The sequence below is a fragment of the Ochotona curzoniae genome, unplaced genomic scaffold, assembly GCF_017591425.1.
Source record: "Ochotona curzoniae isolate NIBS_2020 unplaced genomic scaffold, NIBS_Ocur_1.0 scaffold_4701, whole genome shotgun sequence".
NCBI lineage: Eukaryota > Metazoa > Chordata > Mammalia > Lagomorpha > Ochotonidae > Ochotona > Ochotona curzoniae.
The window spans coordinates 77,620,836-77,642,032 of NW_024467122.1; the positions used below are offsets into that span (position 1 = coordinate 77,620,836).

Sequence of the window (21,197 nt, forward strand, 5' to 3'; positions counted from 1 at the left end):
CAGGCACCTGTCTTTCACAGTCGTCTTAGCCGTGAAGCAGCCTTGATGTTCTGGCCATAGCCTGCCGCATCCTGGGGCTGTGACAAACAGGGGCTAAGGGGCCGCGGATGTTTGCCTGGTACCATCTGCCTTCCGTTTCCGTGTGCTGCTGCCTTCTCTCCACTGCAGACAGGATCCTACCAGGGGGACTGTGCAGTGACAGGGACATGTCCAGTGTGAGGTCCTCCAGACGCAGCCTGGAGAACCAGGTCTGAGCTGTCACCTCCAAGCCTCCAACCACGCCAGGGCAGGGGCAGTTCAGCCTCTGTGGGGCTCTTCCCTTGTCTGGAACTCCATCATCATTTTCTTGGGTGGCTCTGGTCCATCCCTGCCCTCTTGTGGATGTCACTGTGTAGCCCCTGGCCAGAGGAGGAGGGTCACTGCTGCTCACCCAGCTCCTCCTCCTGGGTCCTGCCTGGATGGAACCAGGGTGGCCCTTGGGATAGCAGCTGAACCACCTGTTGCATTTGCATTATGACTTTCTCCAAGGTTTCTCGCTGGCTGCTGGCTCTTTGGAAGCAGGAGGCAGAAGGTCCCAGAGAGGCAGTGGTCCTGGAGCCAGTGCGCCAACGGAATGAGGATGCTGGGCTCTGGCGTGAAGGTCACCTGGGCCTGGCTGCAAGCAGGTGTGTGGTGATGGCTGTGTGTGGCTAGAAGTGGGGAGGTCAGCATTGGTGATGAAGTCTTTAGAGCCACCAGTTTTGGGCTGCGGGCTGGAGAGTGAAGCAGGGGCCTCAGGCTGGCAGCGGTACGTTGTGCTGAGGGTTGGCTGAAGGTGTGAGTGGGGCACAGTGCAGTTCTAACTGTCCTGGGGAGGCAGGGGAGACTGGCCCTGAGTGGGAATTCCCAGGCACTGGGAATGCTGGGGAGGGAAAAGAAAATGGAAGTCTGACACTAGGCTGAGTCAGGCCCTTGCAGGATAGCTAAGCACTTTTCAGTAGTGGGTCCTTTGCCAACTGTAGTAAGCAACTTGTATGGATTCACCAGGGCAGCCCAGAGGGATCCCATATGGGTGCCAGTTCATGTCCCGGCTGCCCCACTTCCCATCCAGCTCCCTGTTTGTGACCTGGGAAAGCAGTGGAGGATGGCCGAAAACCTTGGGAGACCCAGAAGAGGTTATTGGCTTCTGGCTTCGGATTGGCACAGCTCTGGCCGTTGGGGCCACTTGGGAAGTGAAGCAGCAGATGCAAGATGTTTTTTTTGTAGATCTGCGTTTCAAATAAACATAAACTAACCTTTAAAAAAAAAAGTCTTTTGAGTCTGTTTTACACAGCATTTTTAAAGTTCCCTTGTGTGCAAGTCCCTGACACGTGGGCCTCCTTCCCAGCTCTGCAGGACTGGCATTAATCCCGAGTCCACAGAAGGAGGGCACTGCCCCTTGACAGACAGGAACTCTGGCCCCTCAGAGAGCAAAGGGGCGGAACCCTGGATCCCTGCCCCTCCCTGTCCCGTACTCTGGGGCTGGCTGGGAAAGGCCGATGTGTCTCAGGCCTGTCCCCAAAGTGGACGGCCAGCTATCCAAGCACCTCAGTTCAGAGGCAGGCTTAGGGTCCTGGCCTGTGGCTTCCTCTTCCTTCCTGTCCCAGGGGGCCTGCCTGGAAACCTCTGGAAGCTTCTGCTAGGTGACAACTGGCCCTCACTTCCACACGCACACTGGCAGCTCTCTGGCTTGCTTCCAAGGAATGCCACAGACCTAGGCTTGCCTTGGCTGTGGCACCAGGAGCACAGGGGGCGCTCTCTCTGGGCTGTCTCAGACAGGGGTCTCAGGATGAGACAGGGGTGTCAGGATGAATTTGGATGGCTGACCAGCTGCATTGCTCAGCCTGCCTCTCTGTCCACCTTCCTGTCTCTTTTATCTCCCTGAGCCACCGAGATGGCAGGCTCTGGGTCTGCACACTGGCACAGCTGGCAGGGCTCCAGAGGACTGCAGGAAGAGCGCCGACTCCCCGGGGCCAGGCGTCTCTTCACCGCTTTCACCGCAATCTGCTCATCAAGTGCGGAGGCCGACAGGACATTGGCCAGCACATCTGGCAGGCTTGACCATGTTGGCTACAGTCGCTGTCAGTTAATGTGTTAGCTTTTCCTAGGGTAGCCAAGGTTTAAGTAAAGCAGTATACGGTGTGCTCTGCTATACTAACCCAGATATCACTATCTGTCACATTGAAAACGGATGGCCAATTGTCTGGTGACATTTTCCCCCCGTCTGGGTCAAGCAGACATGATCAGCTAGGCTAGGGCTCAAAGATTATGGCTAAGATGGCAACTAAGACAGAGAATGACTGAGGTTATTAAGCAAGTCCATTAAAAAAAATAAAATAAACAAAAAAACACCTCCCACAAAGTTGGCTCTGATCATTTCATGTTAAGAAATCCTCCTTTTCCATGGCGATAAGGATTATTTGTGCAAAATCAAACCACAACACAATCCATTTTCCACTGAGCTGCCTTTGTCCTGTAGACGGGGCCCACTAGGAAGAAGAGAGAAAATATTTACCCTAAAGATAACAGCCTCATGGACAAGCTCCAGCGAGGCTCAAGGGAAACTGCCAAGAAAAGGATAAAAATTCACTTTTTTGGGGGAAAGGATATAATTTCCATGAGTACTGAATCCACGAGGGCCAGCCGTTGAACACTGGCCTCACTGCTTTGGCAGACATCACTGGCAAGTGGGGCAGCTCTACCAGTGACCGGGCCTGATGAACCTGAAGGAAGAGTGCCTTCTCAGTTTGGTTTCCCCAAAGGATGCCTGATGCCATGTGGGACGGAGGTTTCTACCCAGAGATCCTCCACCGAGGCCCAACGTGTGATGTTGCGATGGCCTGGGGAGAGGCTGCGAGGCCAGCGGGGCTGCCGGCAGAGGAGCAGCCTGCACGGCTGTCAGGTGCTACCAAGCCACCATTGCAGCATTTAGGGTAGCTTCTTGCCTTGAGCCGCGATCAAGTTCAAACAACACACTCCGGAAAGAGTCCTCCCTGCGACATCCTCTTCCAGGTATTTATAAGGATTGGCTTTATTGAGCGGAACGCACAGGGCGCAGGTGGCAGGAGGGACCGTCCCGAGTTCAGACCCCTGTGACACAGTGCGCTTCCAGGGGCTCGGCTACTTGTTCTTGCTGAGCGTTCTCTGCTTTTCCGCGTGCTCCACGATCTTCTCTTCCACATACAGGCCCTTCCGCTTCCGCACCGCATTCATGTACTTCCGGGCCTGGTTCTCCGAGTCGGCCTTCTCCCCAAAGTGCAGGTACTCCTCCTCGGTGGTTGGCACCCAGAAGGGGTCACTGGGAATGATCTGATGGAGAAGGACAAAGAAGGATGTGAGCTTAGACAGAGCTGAAACTGCAAACCGCATCTGTGCAATACCCCGGGGGTCACCCCATCCTAGCCAGGGAAGCCGGGTGAGAGACAATCAGGCTTTTGAAGGAGGAGAGTAAACCAATGTGAAGAACTGCAGGAGCTGTGAACACATGGAAATAGATGAAACCCAACTTGCAACATCCACAGGATTCTTTGCTCACAGAGCAACTCATTCCTGCCAGCACATTCTTGACCGTTCCACAGTGGCTGGTGAGTCGGAGCCAAGGTAGACACAAGCAGCCTTCTCTTCCGCTTTCCTCTGCCACCTAGGCTTCTTGACTGTTTGAAGGTGAATGGAGGCCAGCTAGAATGTTGTGTCTGCCTAGTGCTGGGACCAGGAATGAGCTGCAGGCAAGACGTAAGCCAAGTCGGCTCTGGAGATGAGACGTGGCCTGTCCTGTACCATCCAGCCGGTGATGGCAGCGAGTGAGCCTCTGTGGGTGTCAGGGTTGGAGCCAGAGCCCTCAGAGTGGACGAGGGGTGACTCAACACTGCATGGGGAGGTCACACTCCTGCCAGAGATGACCTCAGGTGAACGACAAAGCACCAAACGGGGTCCTGCATCAGGCAAGGCACCAGACCCCACCACAGGAGGGCTCACACGCCATGCAGGAGAACCTCAAATAAAGGGCACAGATGGCACCCATCAAACATCAGGGCAGTCATGATGAAACAGCCTACTGGGAAGACCAAATACTGCTGCAGAGAGAGCAAGGGAATTCAAAGACAGACTTACATCCGGAAGGTATAAAAAGGCTTCACAACTCCACAAAGAGACAATATGCAAGCGTCGACAGCCCAGTAAGAAACCACCCAAAGACCTGAGCATCTCTCCCAGGAGACACACAGACGGTCAACAGGCCAATGGGAAAGGCCCATCAAAACCACGTGGAGATGCCACTTCAGGCCCACTGGGGCTGCTACAATAACAACAGTTACTAAAAGGGGGCAGATCTGAATGTTGGGGAGGATGTGAGGAAACCTGAGACCTCAGACACTGTTAAGAAAAACCCGAGATGGCTATAGGCACTGTGCAAAGAATGTGGCAGCTCCCTCAAAGTTAGAAATAAAATCACCATCGACTTCAATACTCCACTCATGGGGATTTATCCAAAGGAACTGCAAAGACAGACTCGATCAAATCTGTGTACACACGGGTTCATGGCAGACTGATTCATACAGCCAGAAGGCAAGAAAGCTCAAATGTCCACAAACACAACACGCTACATTCCAGGATGGAATATGAACAGCCACCAAAAGGCACACAACACACTAGGACTAGCTGTCCTGGAGGGAGTGTGGGAGACAGCAGACACAGCCCAGCCAACTAAAGACCAGATGCCTTGCCTCCAAACAAGAAGATCATGGAGTTTCAAAAGCAGGGTCCATCACTGCGAGGGCTCCACTGGCTTCCACAGACCTCCAGGGCACTTGTTACCCACATCAGTGTCTGTCCCCAGCGATGCCCCTGGGGACTACAGCGCAGGGGCCCAGGCTCCTTTCCCGTGACTATTCTGGGCAATGGCTCTGTGTTCCTGTTGATTTGCCAAAGCCACCTGCCTCGCAGTGCCAAACTAATCTGGGTCCTGGGAGGTGCAGGTGCACTGGGCTGCTTCTGGCTGGCTGTGTGCTGCCTGGGCGGAGGGAGAAAGGCCTACCCACGGGGTCGTGCAGCCTGCACGTGGCGGAAGGGCCTTCTAAGGCCACAGGTCAGGGCTCCCTGTCAGACCAGAGGGGAAGCTGCAGCCATCTCTTGGCTGCCTCACAAATGCAAGCTGCTGGCCTGGCCTAAAGAAAGGCCTAGACAGAAAAAAACCGTGAGCTCGGTTTCAGTGTTTTGCCCCATCTGTACCATGATTACGGGTGGCAGGTGAGAAACACTGCATCCAAAATAAACGTGGCCGCTGCCGTGGCAATCACTTCTTTCCAACCCTGCATGAACTCTGGGCCCCGCCGGGCAGTGGCTGGCACCCGGGCACGGCGGTGTGCTGGGCGGTCATGGTGCTCCTTGTGGGCTGCTCATTAGCTCCTTTTGCTCCTTTCCTTTATTTTTTTCAGAGAAGGGTAGAACTTGAGTGAGAAATTATGAGATTGCTGACTTCAAAGGTTTCCTTGTGGAAAATGACTGTAATTTTATTTTCTCTTTTCCTTGAAGTATTTTTTCTCAAAAGCCCTTGATTGTAAATTACATGCTATGATAGAGTACAAATGAAAGAAAGAAAGAAAAAAAAAAAAAGGCGCCTTGGTGTGAGAAGCCAGATCTCAACAACTGTGTTATTTCTAAACTAATTATGGAGTAGCTGGGGCATGGGGGACTGGGAGGGTCATGCAGCATCAGATCCAGATAAATTAATTGTGATGTCATTTGCAAGATATCAAAGATGCAAAGTTTTGGGCAAATGACAGGAAATGACAGAAGGGTGCCTCAACACTGGAGAATTTTTCTGAACAGCATTTTTCTGTCATGTTATTTACTAAAGAGACTGATTTCTTTTTAAAAGATTTATTATCTATCTATCTATCTTGGAAAGGTGGCAATACAGAGAGGAGGAGAGACAGAGAGGAAGATCTGCAGTCTGCTAGCTTACCCCGCAAGTGACCACAATGGCCGGAGCTGAGCCTATCTGAAGCCAGGTCCAAGAGATGGATTTTTAGAAACAAGCCATATAGTTAAGCCAGAAACTAATATATTTTTAAAAAATTACTAACTATATAAGGTCAATTTTTTAGCATTTTTAAAAAGTCATTTCAGAGCCTGGCATGCTAGCCTAGTGGCTGAAGTCCTCACCTTGCATGCATTGGGATCCCATATGGGCAATGGTTTGTGTCCCAACTACTCCACTTCCTCTCCATCTCCCTGTTTGTCACCTGGGAAAGCAGTCAAGGACAGCCCAAGGCCTTGGGACTCTGCACCGTGTGGGAGACCCAGAAGAGGTTCCTGGCTCCTGGCTCCTGGCTTCAGATCAGATCAGCTCCAGCCACTGTGGCCATTTGGGGAGTGAAACAGTGGATGGAAAATCTTTCTCTCTGTATATCTGCCTTTCCAATAAAAATACATCTTAAAAAAAAGGGGGCGGGGGCTTTCAAATCCAGGAGATAAAGGAGAGTAAAAACCATCTTGGTCATCACATAAACAAATACCACCTGCTTGGAAAAACCCTGCAGTTTTTACGTTTCCTGCCCCCCAATGCCCACTCGGCTGCCTTCTTTTGGTAGCAGGACCGTTACACTGGCATATAGTCACCTTGGCTCAAGGGGGCAGAGGCATACTTCCTCCATCGAGACCCAGATAGGAAGTGGTTCTGCCACTACAGGCCACAGGGCTTCTGTCCCAAGTACTGAGTTTTGTTTGGCAAGTCTGTGAATAAATGCAACCAAGCAAGGAAGCCTGGTTTGCTGAGCCCTGCCCTGGGTCTAGGATGCATGCTGAGTCTCGCTGCATGGGGCCTTGTTAGGCATGGTCAGAGCAACTGCTTGTGGGTACCGTGAAGAGATGGAATGCGACATGCAGGACCATGTCTGTGTCCTTCCAGCAAAGGCGTACGTCCTATGCCTTCCCATCCCTGTTCCTATTGGTTCACACGTGGATGTGGCGCCGGCAGGTGGAACAGTCGGAGTCTCAGCGGAGCTGAGTGAGCATAAACGCAGCCAGTGCCCAGAGGGAGCCCTGCCTCTGGCTCCTGTCAGAGCAGCCCGAGCTACGTCCTGACACAAGGGGTTTTCAGACAGGCTGGGCAAGGCGCAGGTGAAAAAAAAATCCATCAGCTGACTTCTAAATGCTTTCGCACCCCAACAAACTGATTTTTTTTTTAAATTCCATTTTCTTTATGGACTTTTTGGAGCATCCTAGTATATTTGCCTAATAGGGAATAAGGGGGACTTTGTAATTTTTAAAAATGTACTTGCAGAATCACTTTCAAGGATAGTCCTGTAAAATGAGGAGGTTTCTGAATAAAAACCATTATGTCTGAATTCAAACACATTCGCCCAATCACGCTGCCGGATTCGTGACCGCTCTGGTGCCTACCCCGAGTCTGCACTTGGAGACGCTGTTCTGATTACCTGGTGGAGCCACACCCTCTTGGTAACCCAGAGTTTTTGCCCAGTGTTGACTAGGGCCATCTTCACAGACAGAACACTTGCCATTTGCTAAGATACTTGGGGGCAAGAGCTGCGAGTTCTGAAGGCCGTTTTTAGCAAAGGTGGTGCCAATACACCAAGTCTTTGGCCTCTCGAGGTCATTGCACTGTGGTATCTCTCCAGCTGTAAGTGTCCCTCAGCCTCCCGGCTGACGATGACAGGCCTGGTCACTAAGCCCTGTGGCAGAGGAGTCAGTATGATGTTTGCCTGTAGGAATACCAGGCACGGTGCCTGTTCCTCAGGTGTGGCCCACTATAACACATTGCTTCTACTTCATACTGGCTTATGCTCAGATAAAACCGCCAAGTGCCAAAACCAAAAGTAAAAGGTTAGAACTTTAGGGCCCAGTGGCTTGGCCTAGCGGCTAAAGTCCTTGCCTTGAATGCACCGGGAACCCATGTGGGTGCCAGTTCTAATCCCGGCAGCTCCACTTCCCTTCCAGCTCCCTGCTTGTGGCCTGGGAAAGCAGTTGAGGACGGCCCAAGGCTTTGGGACCCTGAACCCGCGTGGGAGACCTGGAAGAGGTTCCTGGTTCCCGGCTTTGGATCGGCGCAGCAACAGCATTGTGGTCACTTGAGGAGTGAACCATCGGCCGGAACATCTTCCTCTCTGTCTCTCCTCCTCTCTGTATATCTGACTTTGTAATAAAAAAATAAGTAAACCTTAAAAAAAAAGGCTAAGATTTTAGAGGAATAAAAAATTACTATCTGGGCCCAGCACAATAGTCTAGTGGCTAAAGTCCTTGCCTTGCATGCACTGCACCATATGGGCACTAGTTCATGTCCCAGTTGCTCCACTTCCCTTCCAGCTCCCTGCCTGTGGCCTGGGAAAACACTGGAAGACAGCCCAAGGGCTTGGGACCCTGCACCTGTGTGAGGGACCCGCAAGAGGTTCCGGGATACTAGCTCCAGAATGACTCAGCTCTGGTTGTTGCAACCACTTGGGGAATGAACCAGTGGATGGGAGATCTTTCTCTCTGTATCTCCTTCTTTCTGTATATTTGCCTTTCCAATAAAAATAAATGATAATAAAAAATAAATTACTATCCATAAGCTTGAGGCTTAATAAATAAATATTTCAGGATTATCGTTTTCATAACAAAATAAAAGGCAACAATTGTGACTACTGACGTAAGATAATAAAACAGCCAGACCTACCCCCAGCCCTGCAAAATGGAAGGGAAGAACTTTCCAGTAAGTGACTGCTAAAATAAAGAATTTACACTGAGAAAAGAAGAAGAAGAAGAAAAAAAAAAAAAAACCCAGCAACCTAAATCAGAACATTACCGTGATTCTATCAAACATTAAGAATGTGGTGCAGCAACTTGAGCTGCAACTTACAGAGCCAGCATTCCTATCAAAGTGGTCGTTCTGGTCCTGGTTAGGCCACTTTCGGTTCAGACCCTCGTATGGCACATAAGTGGAGGATGATGCAAGTACCTGGACCCCTGCCACCCAGGGAGACCTAGATGGACACCTGGTCCTGGCTCTGGCCTGGCCCAGCCCCAGCTCCCATAGTCATGTGGAGAGTGAACCAGTGGATGCAAGGACCTCACTTCGTCTGTGTGCCTCTTTGAAATAAATAAGATGTTATGTAATTTGTTTAACTTCTATCAGTGTAGACGATATGAACCTAGAGAATTAAAATCTAATTTACCCTGTTCAATGATAGTTTTTCTTGAGTGTCACCATTAATTCCTGATTCACCTCTTTCTAAACTGTATTTTAAAATGAAGCTATTTTCAATCACTCTCATTCTCCATTCATGATCTAAATTTAAACTCTCTGGACAGACAGTTAGGACTGGCTGGGATACCCAAAGTCCACGTTGACATGTGGGTTCAAGCCCCGGCTCTGGCTCCTGTCTCCTGCGAACGTAGACCCTCTAAGACAGGTCAAGTAGCTGGACTCCTACCACTGACCTGGGAGACCTCTCAGCTCCAGAACAAATCAAATTTAAAATCTCAGCTTAAAGTGTTCTTGAGAAAGGGACCCATCACACGAAAAAGAGAAAAAAAAAAAGTGAGAGAAATAACAATATTGAACCTGAACTAGGAGTTTTGTTAAAATAAGGAGTTAAAGAAGAAACCCTGCCATTGCATGAAGCCTGGTACAGAGCCACGCTGCCCAGAGCTGACATAAGGAATGTGGTGTGGACGGAGGATGGCAGTCACAGGCTGTGGCAGGCACTAACTCACACAAGTGACACACTGACCCTGAGAGGCCAAAAGCACTGAGCGTGGGCCATGATTTGGTCCAATAAGTGGCAGAAGCAACATTTGAAACCAGGATTATCTGAGTCAACAATTCTTCCACTAAACTATAAATTTCCATGGTAAGAGGGAAAAAAGAAAATCACAAGATATCCTGGAAAATAGTGACAACACAGACTCTTTTCTTTACATAGCCTTTCTGTATGTATCTTCTAGTTTAAAAATCCTATTCGCGACCCTCGGTCTTTTCCTGGGAACACAGCCTGCGGTGGGTGTGGGCCCCACAGCCTCGCTGGCCGCCTCTTCTCCCAGGGCCCCCAGCTCAGCGGCCTGGGGGTCTGCTTTCCAGGAAGGCTGGCCTGACCTCAACGCATGGTCGCTTGCGGTCAGGATTTCCCCAGCCCAGCTTAAAGAACAATGTGCTTACAACCCTTATTCTCTCCTCGGAGCATGCATTTGTTGAGTTTCCCTTTATGATTATAGATCCAGCTCATCTCTCTACCTTCCTTTGTCTACGCTGACAATGAAGAGTCTGGCTGAGCACTTTACTCCCCTAAACCTGGAAAGCGACAGAAACCCTGCCTCTTTACCCACGGGAGGAACAGGAAACTGGGGGAGGGGGGGTTCCATGCAGAGCCCCTCCTTGCAAGGGGCACAACTGCTCCCCTCCATGAAGTTCCATTTTCTCAAGAGCTGTTGGGTCTCTTGTACAAACGTCTGAATTCAAACCTCACAGGGAGAAAACCCGGCTTACGTGCTGTGCATCTGTCTACATCTTACACTAAACAGAGGGAGAGCAAATGTGTGCAAGCCACGCACGATCTCAGGCCCATCCAACCCACACGAGAAAAGCCGCCTGCCAATCTCTGCCGTCCATGTGTGCAGGTGGGGCCGCGGGCAGGCCAGTGGCCTGCTGTCAGCAGCGCCGGGGCCTCTCTGGCAGGGAGCGCGTGGAGAGAGGCGGAGGAAGGGCTGGGGAGCCGGGGACGTACCTCCCAGTGGCTGAACACCAGCTGCGGACTGGCCAGGCCGCTCGTCCTCTTCCGGATTTCATCAGCAAAGCCGAAGCTTTCGGCCACGGGCAGCACGGCCTTGATGATGAACATGTCCGTCCCCTCCTTCATCTCTTCCTGAAGCACTCGGCCTTCTCTCTTCGACAGGACGGCGTAGACCCGGCCTGCAAAGCCATACATTTGCTAAATTCATTGCCTGGTCACGTAACTTCAGCCACACACAAGACATGACCACCTCCGCATCACCTCCTGTGATGACTCAATGTCACTGGTAATTCTGGTTTGCAAACACAGGGGAATTTTTCGACAGTATTTCTTGACTGCAGAGTAGAGAGAGGGGGAATGTGTGTGAGATAAATTTATCGATAAACTGATAGGAGGCACGAGAAAAGCAAATCAGGGCTGTGAGTGTGAGGAAGCTGGGACAGCCAGCACGTACTCACGAAAGCTTCCTCCTTCATCCATCGTATGAATAGCAATTGCAATTGCATGAATCGCCCGTGCATGCATTATCCTCCAAATTCCACACTGCAGACAAGCAGGGGCTGAAGTCGCCTTTGAGGTTGCATTGCATCCTGGACTCTTGTCTCCTAAGAGTCTGGTATGCACGCACCCACCCACTTACCTTTACACACACACACACACACATATGTAAACACATATATGTGTTTACATATATATGCATGATATAAATTAAACTAATAACTGAAGACACAGGGTAAAATGACCTGAATCCCCACACCTTTTTTCTCCCCTGATGGTGGTTAATTAAGAAGGATAAAAGGAAAACAAATAGCTGAAAACCCAAGATGCTGGAAGGGCTTGAGAAATTAAAACAAGGACTAGCTGCTGGCTGAAGAGGGTCAGGCTGCCCGTTAAGCTAGCATGTCTTGTTGGCACCAGTTCCTGTCCCGCTGGCTCCACTTCCCATCCAGCTCCCTGTTAAGGACCTGTCAAACGCACTGGAGGACGAGCTGGTGTGTTTGGGCTCCTATTACTCACGTGGAGGACCCAGATAAAGCTTCTGGTGTTGGCCTGGCTCAGCCCTGGCCATTACAGCCATCTGGGGAGCAAACCATAGGATGAAAGCTTTCTCCCTCGATCCAACCACCCTATAAACTAATGGGCCTTCATCATCTTTAGGTTTAGCTTAAAAAGAGAGCTGGGGGCAGGCATAAGGTTTAAGATGCTACTTGCAATGCCTGCATCCTCTATTTGGCATGTGTGGGTTCAAATCGCAGCTCTGCGCTGAATTTCAAATTCCTGTTGCCGTGCACTCCGCCAGGCAGCAGACAATGGCTCAAGTGGTTGGGTCCTGCCACCCAGGAGAGAGAGAGATCTGGATGGAATTCCAGGCTCCTGGCTTCATGCTGGTTCTCCGTTGGCTGTTGGAAGCTTGTGGTGTGTTAACAATCAGATGGGAAACCTCTCTCTTCAAACAATCAAAAAAAAAATAGTAAAAGCTCTATGAGTGATGAAAGGTGACACTTTGACCGCACGTAGCTAGTCACTATATTTTCTCTTCCCCAGTCCCTTCTGGCACAGTAAGAGAGTTAAGCAGAGGAAGAGGGAAACAGAGCCAGAGCTGCAGAACAGTACCACTACGGATTTATTCCCCAAATGCCTGCGAAGCCATGAGGGGCCAGGCGAACTGGGAGCCGGGGACACCACGCAGGACTCCCATGTGAGCGATGGAGCCCAAGCCTTCCCAGGGGGCAGTCAGCAGGGAGCTGTGATTGGAACAGGCATGCCGCTGTGGACGTTGGCCTCCGAGGCAGCTGAGGCCACTGTTCCGTCAGCTTCCGTTTCCTCACTGTGCGTTTTCTTCAGAATGGTGGCTTTCCTGCTTGTCCTGAACTCCACCCAAAATGCTTACATGAAATTTCACGATCATCGTCATATTCCCAACCTGAGTGTGCCCTCTTCTCAATCCTCGCTCTCCTGGTATGTGTCACCCCTGTGCATCCCCCTCCACGCTCTCCTGGCCTCCTGAGCGTCGCTCCAACGTGTGTCTCAGTATCTCTGGTAGGTCCGACTCTGGGGAGATGCTTACGGTCTTCACACCTGCTGCCCGGAGAATCACCTCCTGTATTTTTTCATGGTTAGAGCTGATTCTCTGTGCCAGACCTCTCACTCGACCTCCATTCCCACATTTACCATTCACTCCAGGAACATACCACCTCCTGCAGGAGGCAATGCCACTCTCACAATCCCAGCAGTTCCCCTTGTCATTTGTGTTACAACTGCCACAGTGCTTACAGGGAACACGAAGGGTCAACACATCCTATTCCAATAGCAGTTCATGCCGCTGGCAAACACTGTCTTTGGACAGAACCAACAGCCAGCTAATGCTTGGTCTCCAAGTCTATTTCCCACAAGAAAATGCTAATTGTAAAGTCATGGTTTTATCATATGGGACAAGTTTAATCTCTCTGCCACAAATCAGCCAAATTTCAGCTATTCAAAGACAGTTACTTCTTTTTTTTCTTTTCTAGGCCAATGTTTGGGAGGATACACACTATATTTCCCATTCTGTTCCCCTCTTCTACTTGAACTAATGCAACTTAGGTATGTTCCTCTTAGTAAGTGATGGCCAGAAATGAATACTTCAAAAAAACTCTGCAAACAGTGGAATAACTGTTAATCTTCATGGCAGGAAAAAAAAAAAAAAAAAAAAAAAGAAACCTGACTGCTTAGCCCATAGGTGTGACCTTGACTAGGCTACCTTATTGTCAGAAAAGTTACAAGGAAATAAACAGAAAACAACAGTGGCAGAATGAAGGAGCTGGCTGTGGTTGTAGAGGCCAGCAGCTCCTCCCATCCACGGACCATCCCAATAGCCTTGGGTCAATAATTGTAGCTGAAAATGAATATAATTAATCATGTGATGTTGAGCCAATTTTAAGTCCACTAAAGCAATATTTGAAAACTAGGGCACAGTGATGGATCACCAGACAAAGGAAAACACGGTAATGAACGCTTCGACGCACCCTTGGCTCTCACGACAGGTGCGCCCAACGCTGGGATACACTGAGACTTTCTCTCTAAACTCGCTGCTACTACCACTGGGCAATTAATCAGCCGGCTCAACGAGGATCCCTGCGGCTCTGCAGATACCAGGTAACCCACACTTCACTTTTTCCATCATACACATCTCTCATCAACTTTTTAAAGACCTCTCCCAACAGGAGTTTCGGAAATGTTTTGCACCAAAATAAAGGCACCTTTGTTTTACTTCTCCACCAACTTTTGGAAGTAGCTCTGAACTCGTGGTCACCCATTTGTTCACTGAAAGATGCCCGAGTGCCCTGCCACACGTAAGGGACCAGAGAAGAGGACTTGTTAGGGAAAAAGACAGCAACAGAAAGGTGAATCAGTGGGCGCAGTTCTGAGCAGAGCTCAGTTCTCGACTGCACTACAGGGCCTCAGCCTGCACTTCAGGCTGACTGGCAGTCAGTCGCACACTCTATCAGCCCCTGGGACTGCCACAACTTAGGGTGCAGGGAGCACAGACCCTGCACGCTGTGCCGAGGGTAAACCAGGACTGCCTGCAGTCACACACGTGTAGGCTCTCTACTCTGAGCTCACAATCTTTTCAATCGCAAATACACACTCTCCGTCTGATGCTGTTTGCAAGTCCTCTTCGTCACCCAAGGCCCATGAAGAGAGAGCTTGATGTGCCAGTGTCTTCTCTAATGCAAGTTCAAAACAAGCTCCTTCCCATTGGGCTACGCTGAACCATGTCTGTTCCTTTATGGTGTTACAGATTCTGCTCCACAAGAGTGAGCAAGTTGCAGATTCTACAAAAATTTTAAACTCATTTGAAAAGCCTGGAGACAGAGTTTCCACCTACTGGCTGGCTCCTCAAATGTCTGTTTCAGCTGAGATGGGTCAAGCCACCGATTGAGCTGAAAACTTAAGCTGACTTGCCCATAGAGGTGACAGGAACCCAAGTATTTGAAACATCACCCGCTGCCTTCAAGGGTGTGCATCAGCAGGGAACTGGAGATGAACCGAGGGGCCCCCATATGAGATGTAGGTATGGCGACCAGCTTTTTACACACTGCACTAAATGCCCGCTCATCTACAATCTCCTCAGCTGGAGGTCAGGCAGCCAAAGGTATGCTATTGTCTTCCTCAGAACTTAGGAAAAGCAGCAGCTATTCACAATAACGCTTTTTCCAACAGGTGAAGAAAAAAAAAAAAAAAACAGGAAACAATGTGAATTTCCAATTTATGGATGACAGGCACGTAAACTCTAACACGTCAGCTTAATATGCAGAATTTCAAATGAACACTACAAATTTAAAGAAGCCCGACCGAGGCATGCTTATCAAATAAGTAGGGACAGGTCTCTGTCCCAACAGTTGAGACACTGGTTAGAACACCTGGAGCTCGTTGTACCTGGGCCCGAGTCCCAGCTGCAGTTCCTGACTGCAACTTCCTGCTCAGGAGGACTGTGCACTTGACTTTGCCCAAAAGGTCGAGAAGCGACCAGGTGGGCTCTGGAGGCTGTGGGCACGGCTCAGGTTACAGGACTGAGTTTGCACCCTGCTATGTTTGGCTCCCAGGCTAGTGCAGGCATTCTGGAGAACAACCCAGTATATAGAAACTCCTCTCAGATACACAAATAATTAACAAAAATTAAAAAACAAAAATAAGAAAATGCAGGCTTATCTGGCAATACTTAAAACTCAAATAAATTAACTCTAAAGCAAAATATCAAATTACTTTTGCCATAAGGTGACAGCTTTACAAAATGTATTGTTATGGACAAGGTAGCAAAAAGAAAATGGAAAATGAGATGGAAAGGAAAGCTTTCCATGGAGGGACATTTTTCTCCCATCTTAAGATTTCTATTGTTGCTGATAACTGTGGAATAACTTCAATTACAAACACACAGAACTACGGGGCACTTCTTATAAACTAGGTCACACTAACCTCTTCCCTTTTGTCACTGAGATAGTAAAATATTAAATCCAGCAAACATAGTTGATGGGAAACAGATGGGCTTCCAGCACACAGGAGATAGAGTGCGCTGTGGAAACGAGGTGGGTGGAGGTAGCAGGTCAAAGTTCCTTTCACTTGTTTGACCAAGAAAAGCACGCCCAAGTCAGGAGCCAGGTGGGCAGCTCCCTGGACACCAGGGACCACTGCCACCCAAGATCCCCTCCCCAACACTGAGAACACACACAGCAGAGGAGATGTTTCTTCCAAGTAACAAGACTTCATTCAAACCAGCCCAGGAGGGGAGAAATCCTGACGGCATGCAGAAAGAGCTTCTTGGTAAGGCACTGGGTGTGGCAGTCAGTTGGTCTCAGGGAAATTGAAGGGTGGAGACAATGAAACAGAAACCTCTATCAGCCAAGCCACAGTTGCCACAAAGACGGTAAACAAGGAAAGTGGCACAGGGGATGGGGGGCCTGCACCTGACAAGGCAAGGGAAAGTGATGCTCCAGAGAGAAAAGGGTAGATTTCCCTGAGGGCATGGGGAGGCACTGCTCCCCGCAAAGTGACAGCAGGGAATGCGTGGACCAGGGAAGGCTGGCCAGCAAGCAGACCAGGGGACAGGGTGGCAGATGACATTCTGAAGGATTATCCTAGCCTGACCTGGTCCCACGTGGGGGCCAGGTGACAATTTCCTAAGAGAAATGAGAAAGTGGACACAGACTGGTGACTTAACAGGGTAACTGACCGGTCTGCGGGGAGATTCCATCGGATCAACAGCCACAGCTGCTCTGGCTTCAGGGGATGACGGGCTGAAGATTTATTTTCTCGAAAAAAAAAGGACAGATACCACTTGAAATTCACAATGCAGGAGTGCTGGCAATTTGGGGAGGATATCTGTGTCCCCATTATTTTGGGAAGAAATATATGTTTCCATTCTCTTGAGAAAAGGGACAGGCACAGACCTCCATGGTCCTTACACTTTAGGAAACATAATTTCAGATGTAAAAGAAAAAGAAAAAAAAATACTTAAAAAATCACAGACAACTCGATGTGGGATAAGACAAACTCCTCTGGAGAGTACGAATCTAAAAGGCACCCATCACAGGCATTCTCAATGAGGGGGAGAGGAGGAGAGAGTGTCCTTTTACCTCTGCTATAGGAAAACCTGCACCGTGGATGGAAGCGGGAACCCAGTGAGGACGGGTCAGGATGTGCAAGCGAGCAGAGCCGTGAAGACAACACAAAGGCCTTGACCGCTACTTCCCAGCTAAGGAGATGTGTTCACCTATCTGTATAATGTTAACAGAGGGCAACTAAAGAGCCCGGGCTCCCAGCATCCATTCTCTTCGGTCAGGCCAACAGTGCATGCACTGGACAGCAGGTTGAATTAGAGACGTGAGTAGCACAGGAGAAAGTACCTGGCTTTCTTAACTGAATTTAAGGCCTGAGAAACACAAGGGGATCTCACAGTTCTTTAGGTCCTTTTGAGAAATCACTGACAGTAAGGTAGGGGCCAAATGCAGGTTAAAAAAGAGAGAGACAACTTTTTGAGGTAAAAAAAAATGCTGAACTTCACATGAGAACTTCTTAGAAAATTGTACAGAAACAGGCATCTGTATATATTTACATAAGGTAACCCTTTGGAAACAAAAGGGATTTTGTAACACAAAACTCCAGTGTTTCTCTTCAAGTGGAAGATTAATTTGCTAAAAGGACCTGCTGCAGCAGTGTGGCGGCTGTGGGGGGTGCCCCAGCCAGGCTGGACCAAATGCTGGGGACTCAGGAAAAGTCACTGCCAATAGGCAGTGACTGAGTCCTAGGCTTTGGGGGCGAGCAAACCTCAACTCATAAGGAAGAACAGAATTCAGGATGGAGCACAGGTCAGGCCAAGCTAGGCTCTTATACTGACTGGTCTGCATGAGTCAGGGATACTATGCCACAGCATCGAAGACAAAGGCTGAGATAGGCAAGGAGCTAAGCCAGCTGGGTTAGAGCAACCACTGGCATGCACACGTAATCCAGGGCTGGGAATTGGCTCGGTTGGGGAGCTGTGAGAGTACACCCTTGCTGGGTTGGGGTTCCCACAGGAGTGTGGGCTCCAGAGTGGGGGATGCGTTCTGGTCTGGATATGACTGCAATCTCTCTTGGCACAAGTGTGAACTGGGGCTGGGCTCACCTAACCGGGCTAGACGCCAGCACCATCTGGTTGGTGTTATGGAGAACCTGGGTAGATGTATGATGGACTAGGCTAGGTCTCTGCCCCTACTGAGCCATGTGTGAGCAGTCTCTGGGTATGGACAAGCCTTGGCTGGGCTGAAACATTCAATAGTGAGTACCAGAATGGATCGAAGGCCATCAAGGAGGAGCTGGCCCATGGACCCCTCAGTATGCACAAGATCAGGCATAGGGAGAGGTTCTGAAGGCGGAATTTGGGAAACTCATCTTTCAGGACACAGTCCCTGCAGGTGAGCGCAAGAATCACGATAGGGAGCAACCCAGACCAGGCCAGAGAAAGGTATCCACCGGCATACCAGATGTGGCTGCAGCACCCAACCAGCACACTTGAGAACCAGGGAGGGAGGGAGCGGGCAAAGCCGGCAGGTGGAATGTGAGCTCCCCTGCTGGACAACCATTCCCACTGGAGAGTGTGAATTGGGATGGGGACAGACCAGACCAGGCTACACAACACCTGTGGGCCTCATGTGGACTAGATCAGGGAAAAGCCATTTGGGCTGACTGTTCCGACTGGTGCAAGCAAAAATTAGAGTAGGTGAGGGTTGGTTGGGCTTTGCCACAGCATCGGCTGGTAGAGACTGGCACTGGGGGCTAAATCTGTCACGTTGAAACTTCAGAACCACCCAGAGAGTGCATAACCTGGGAGTGGAAGTAGCCTAGAAGGGAAATAGTGGGCACCTCCCTCTTGGGTTACCACTCCCACTGGAGAGCATGAAAACCAGGATTGGGGCAGGTGCGGCTAGACAGAAAGGCACCTGCCAGTATGTTTGTGGGCTGGATAGTAGGTTGATTGGGTTAAACTAGGCTTCAATGCCCACTGACATGTATGAGAGCTAAATGGGATACGGGACAGGCTGGAAAAGTCTGTGGTACATACTGGCAAGCATGAGAACCAGGGTAGGGGGTAGGCCTGGTGGGGGTTATGCAGAGTTGCCCCAACTAGGCTGCAGCTCCCACTGGTTTACATGAGGACCGAGTATGAAGTGGGTAGGATTGAGCTGGACTACAACACCCACTGGTTCAAGTGACAGGGCTGGAAACAGAACTGACCCAGCAACTGCAACCACCAGCATAGGCATAAGCTGATTGGGGTGATGGATGGTGCAAGCACATACAAGAATTGAGTCTGGTATCACCTCAGACGAAGTGTTTTTGGAGATCTCTCCAACTGAACTGCTGATCTCCGAACTCCAACCATGAAGAGACTATGTCAGCCAGTGGATTCTGAATAGATTTTATCATGTTTGGAAAAGCGAGATTGGCAGCAATTCAGAACTGTTGAACTATCAAAACTGCATGAGCAGGACCCTCGGAGCATGCCCCACATCAGGGACCTGGGATGGGTGGGAGGCTGGGTGGGGCTTCTCCCTTTGTTTCTCCCCTGATCCCAGATACAGGGGAAAAAAAAAAGAGAGATTATTAGTGTGGATACAATGGTCTTACCCACTTTACTGCAGCCCTCGACCCTCATCAACTATGTAAGATCATTAAAAAAAAAAAAAAAAAAAAAACCCAACGAAACAAAAAACCGACCTGCTGCAATCCTGACTAGTTGCATTTTTCCTCCCCTGAAGGTTTCGAGAGCCAAGGCCTCTAGCTTTTAAAACCCTCCCTTCCCTCGTATCATAGAAAATGCTAATAGCATAAAGGAGCTTAAGCGTTTGGCACCTGGGAGACTGTGTTGTTCTAAGGGGGGGGGGGGCAGTCCTTGCAATACTCAACGTTTTACCACCGACTTACCCAGAACGTCACTGGTGGCCATGATGTCGCAGGTGTACATGGCTGCCATGAGGCGCTGTGGTTTCACCTGCAGGGCGTAGCGGCACGCTTCCTTCATGGTGGCAATCAGCTGGCCCGAGAAGGGCCCGTAGCAGTCTGTGAGGGACGAGTCTCCTTTCTGGGGAGTCCTCTTCTCACAGGGCTCCGGGTGGTCATCCTCGTGCAGCTCTCGGTCTTCACCTCCGTTGGAGGTGGGTTCGGCTTCCACCTGCTCCTCTTTCGCCTGCTCTCCTGGCTCTAGATTCTGTCTGTGACTTGCAGTTGGTTCCTCAAGTCTGCTCAGGTCCCATTTCTCCAGGACAAAGCACACACCCATGAGGGGCTCCTCACACATGGGCCCCGACAGGGTTGCTAACTGGAAGCCGCTCACAATGCTATTGCCCAAATCTCGGAATCTGCTGGCCTCTTTCGAAGCTTTGCTGGTGGGGCCTGTCCACACTGAGTGCTCGAAGTCTTCGCTTTTATTGACTAGGATGTTGGGCCCACATTTTCTGGGGCCAAAAGACCAGATTTGGTCTACCATGTTCCTCCATTTCCGTCCTGTTAGGTGTTGCTCCAGCTTCCCTTTGAATTCCAGAATTTTCTCTTGGGTTCTCTGGTGCACTGCCTCGCTATTTTTGCCCTCAGAAATAGAGGATGTCAGCTGCTCCATTGCACGGATCAGATCACTGCTTTCTTCCAGAATCTGGGTGACTTCTTCCGGGAGGGGCATGGCTCGAACACTGAGAGTGGCCAGTTTATTGGGGGTTGTCATGGTGATCAGCCCATCAGAGTCCACCTGGATGCCTTCAGGGACTCTGCTCTGATCTTCCTTAGTTTGATGGATGACTGCAACCTTTTGTTGTTTGCCTATTTCTTCATTGACCATGTCAACTTTGGGGGGTTTTGTGATAGTCTCTCTGAATGGAATAATGGGCTCAGACACACTGATCTGAATCTTTGCAAACCTACAAATTCAAGAAAAACAGATTAGAGTCCAAATGGTATGCAAGCTTCACATTACACAACAGGGACTGTGCAGAGACAGCAAAAGAAATGGTATTTGTTATGAAAGCCCTGTAATTTACATTATATCACAATTCCAAAATAGCTCTCATTTTAGACTGAAAAGAGAACCTCTAGTGGGAGTATACCTTCAGGGAGTTCTTGGTTTGTACTGGAATTTCATTGCTTTGTTCATTCACAAGATAAATAAACCGCCTATTTAGATAAGCAATGTTTTCAATGAAAAAGAAATGTTTTAATAGGATCTGCCGTATAAATTCCTTAAGATAATATTTGCCAATCTAAGCAAGAGACTGCAGAAGAAAATCCCAACCATCCTAACGCTACACGCACACTGAATCAGAGACGCTCAGGATGGCGTACTGGATCTCACAAGGTACTCGGTGTTGACAAGGAGGCTCGCCCTGGGCCTAATGTGACCAGAGGTTTATGCAAGCAGCGATTTCCAGGGGATCTTCTGCCATAGGGACA

General features: G+C 49.7%; 1 protein-coding gene across 1 annotated transcript in view; it reads right to left on the bottom strand.

Moving 5' to 3' along the window:
* Positions 1 to 3,024: 3,024 nt before the first annotated feature.
* EFL1 (elongation factor like GTPase 1) overlaps positions 3,025 to 21,197 on the bottom strand; it is a 123,148-nt gene continuing 104,975 nt past the window's right edge. The window contains exons 18-20 of the mRNA XM_040968595.1: positions 19,683 to 20,668; positions 10,737 to 10,921; positions 3,025 to 3,327 (exon numbers count right to left, since the gene is read on the bottom strand). Coding sequence (XP_040824529.1) covers positions 3,139 to 3,327; positions 10,737 to 10,921; positions 19,683 to 20,668 — 1,360 coding nt within the window. The 3' untranslated portion in view covers positions 3,025 to 3,138. The remainder of the gene's footprint in view (positions 3,328 to 10,736; positions 10,922 to 19,682; positions 20,669 to 21,197) is intronic.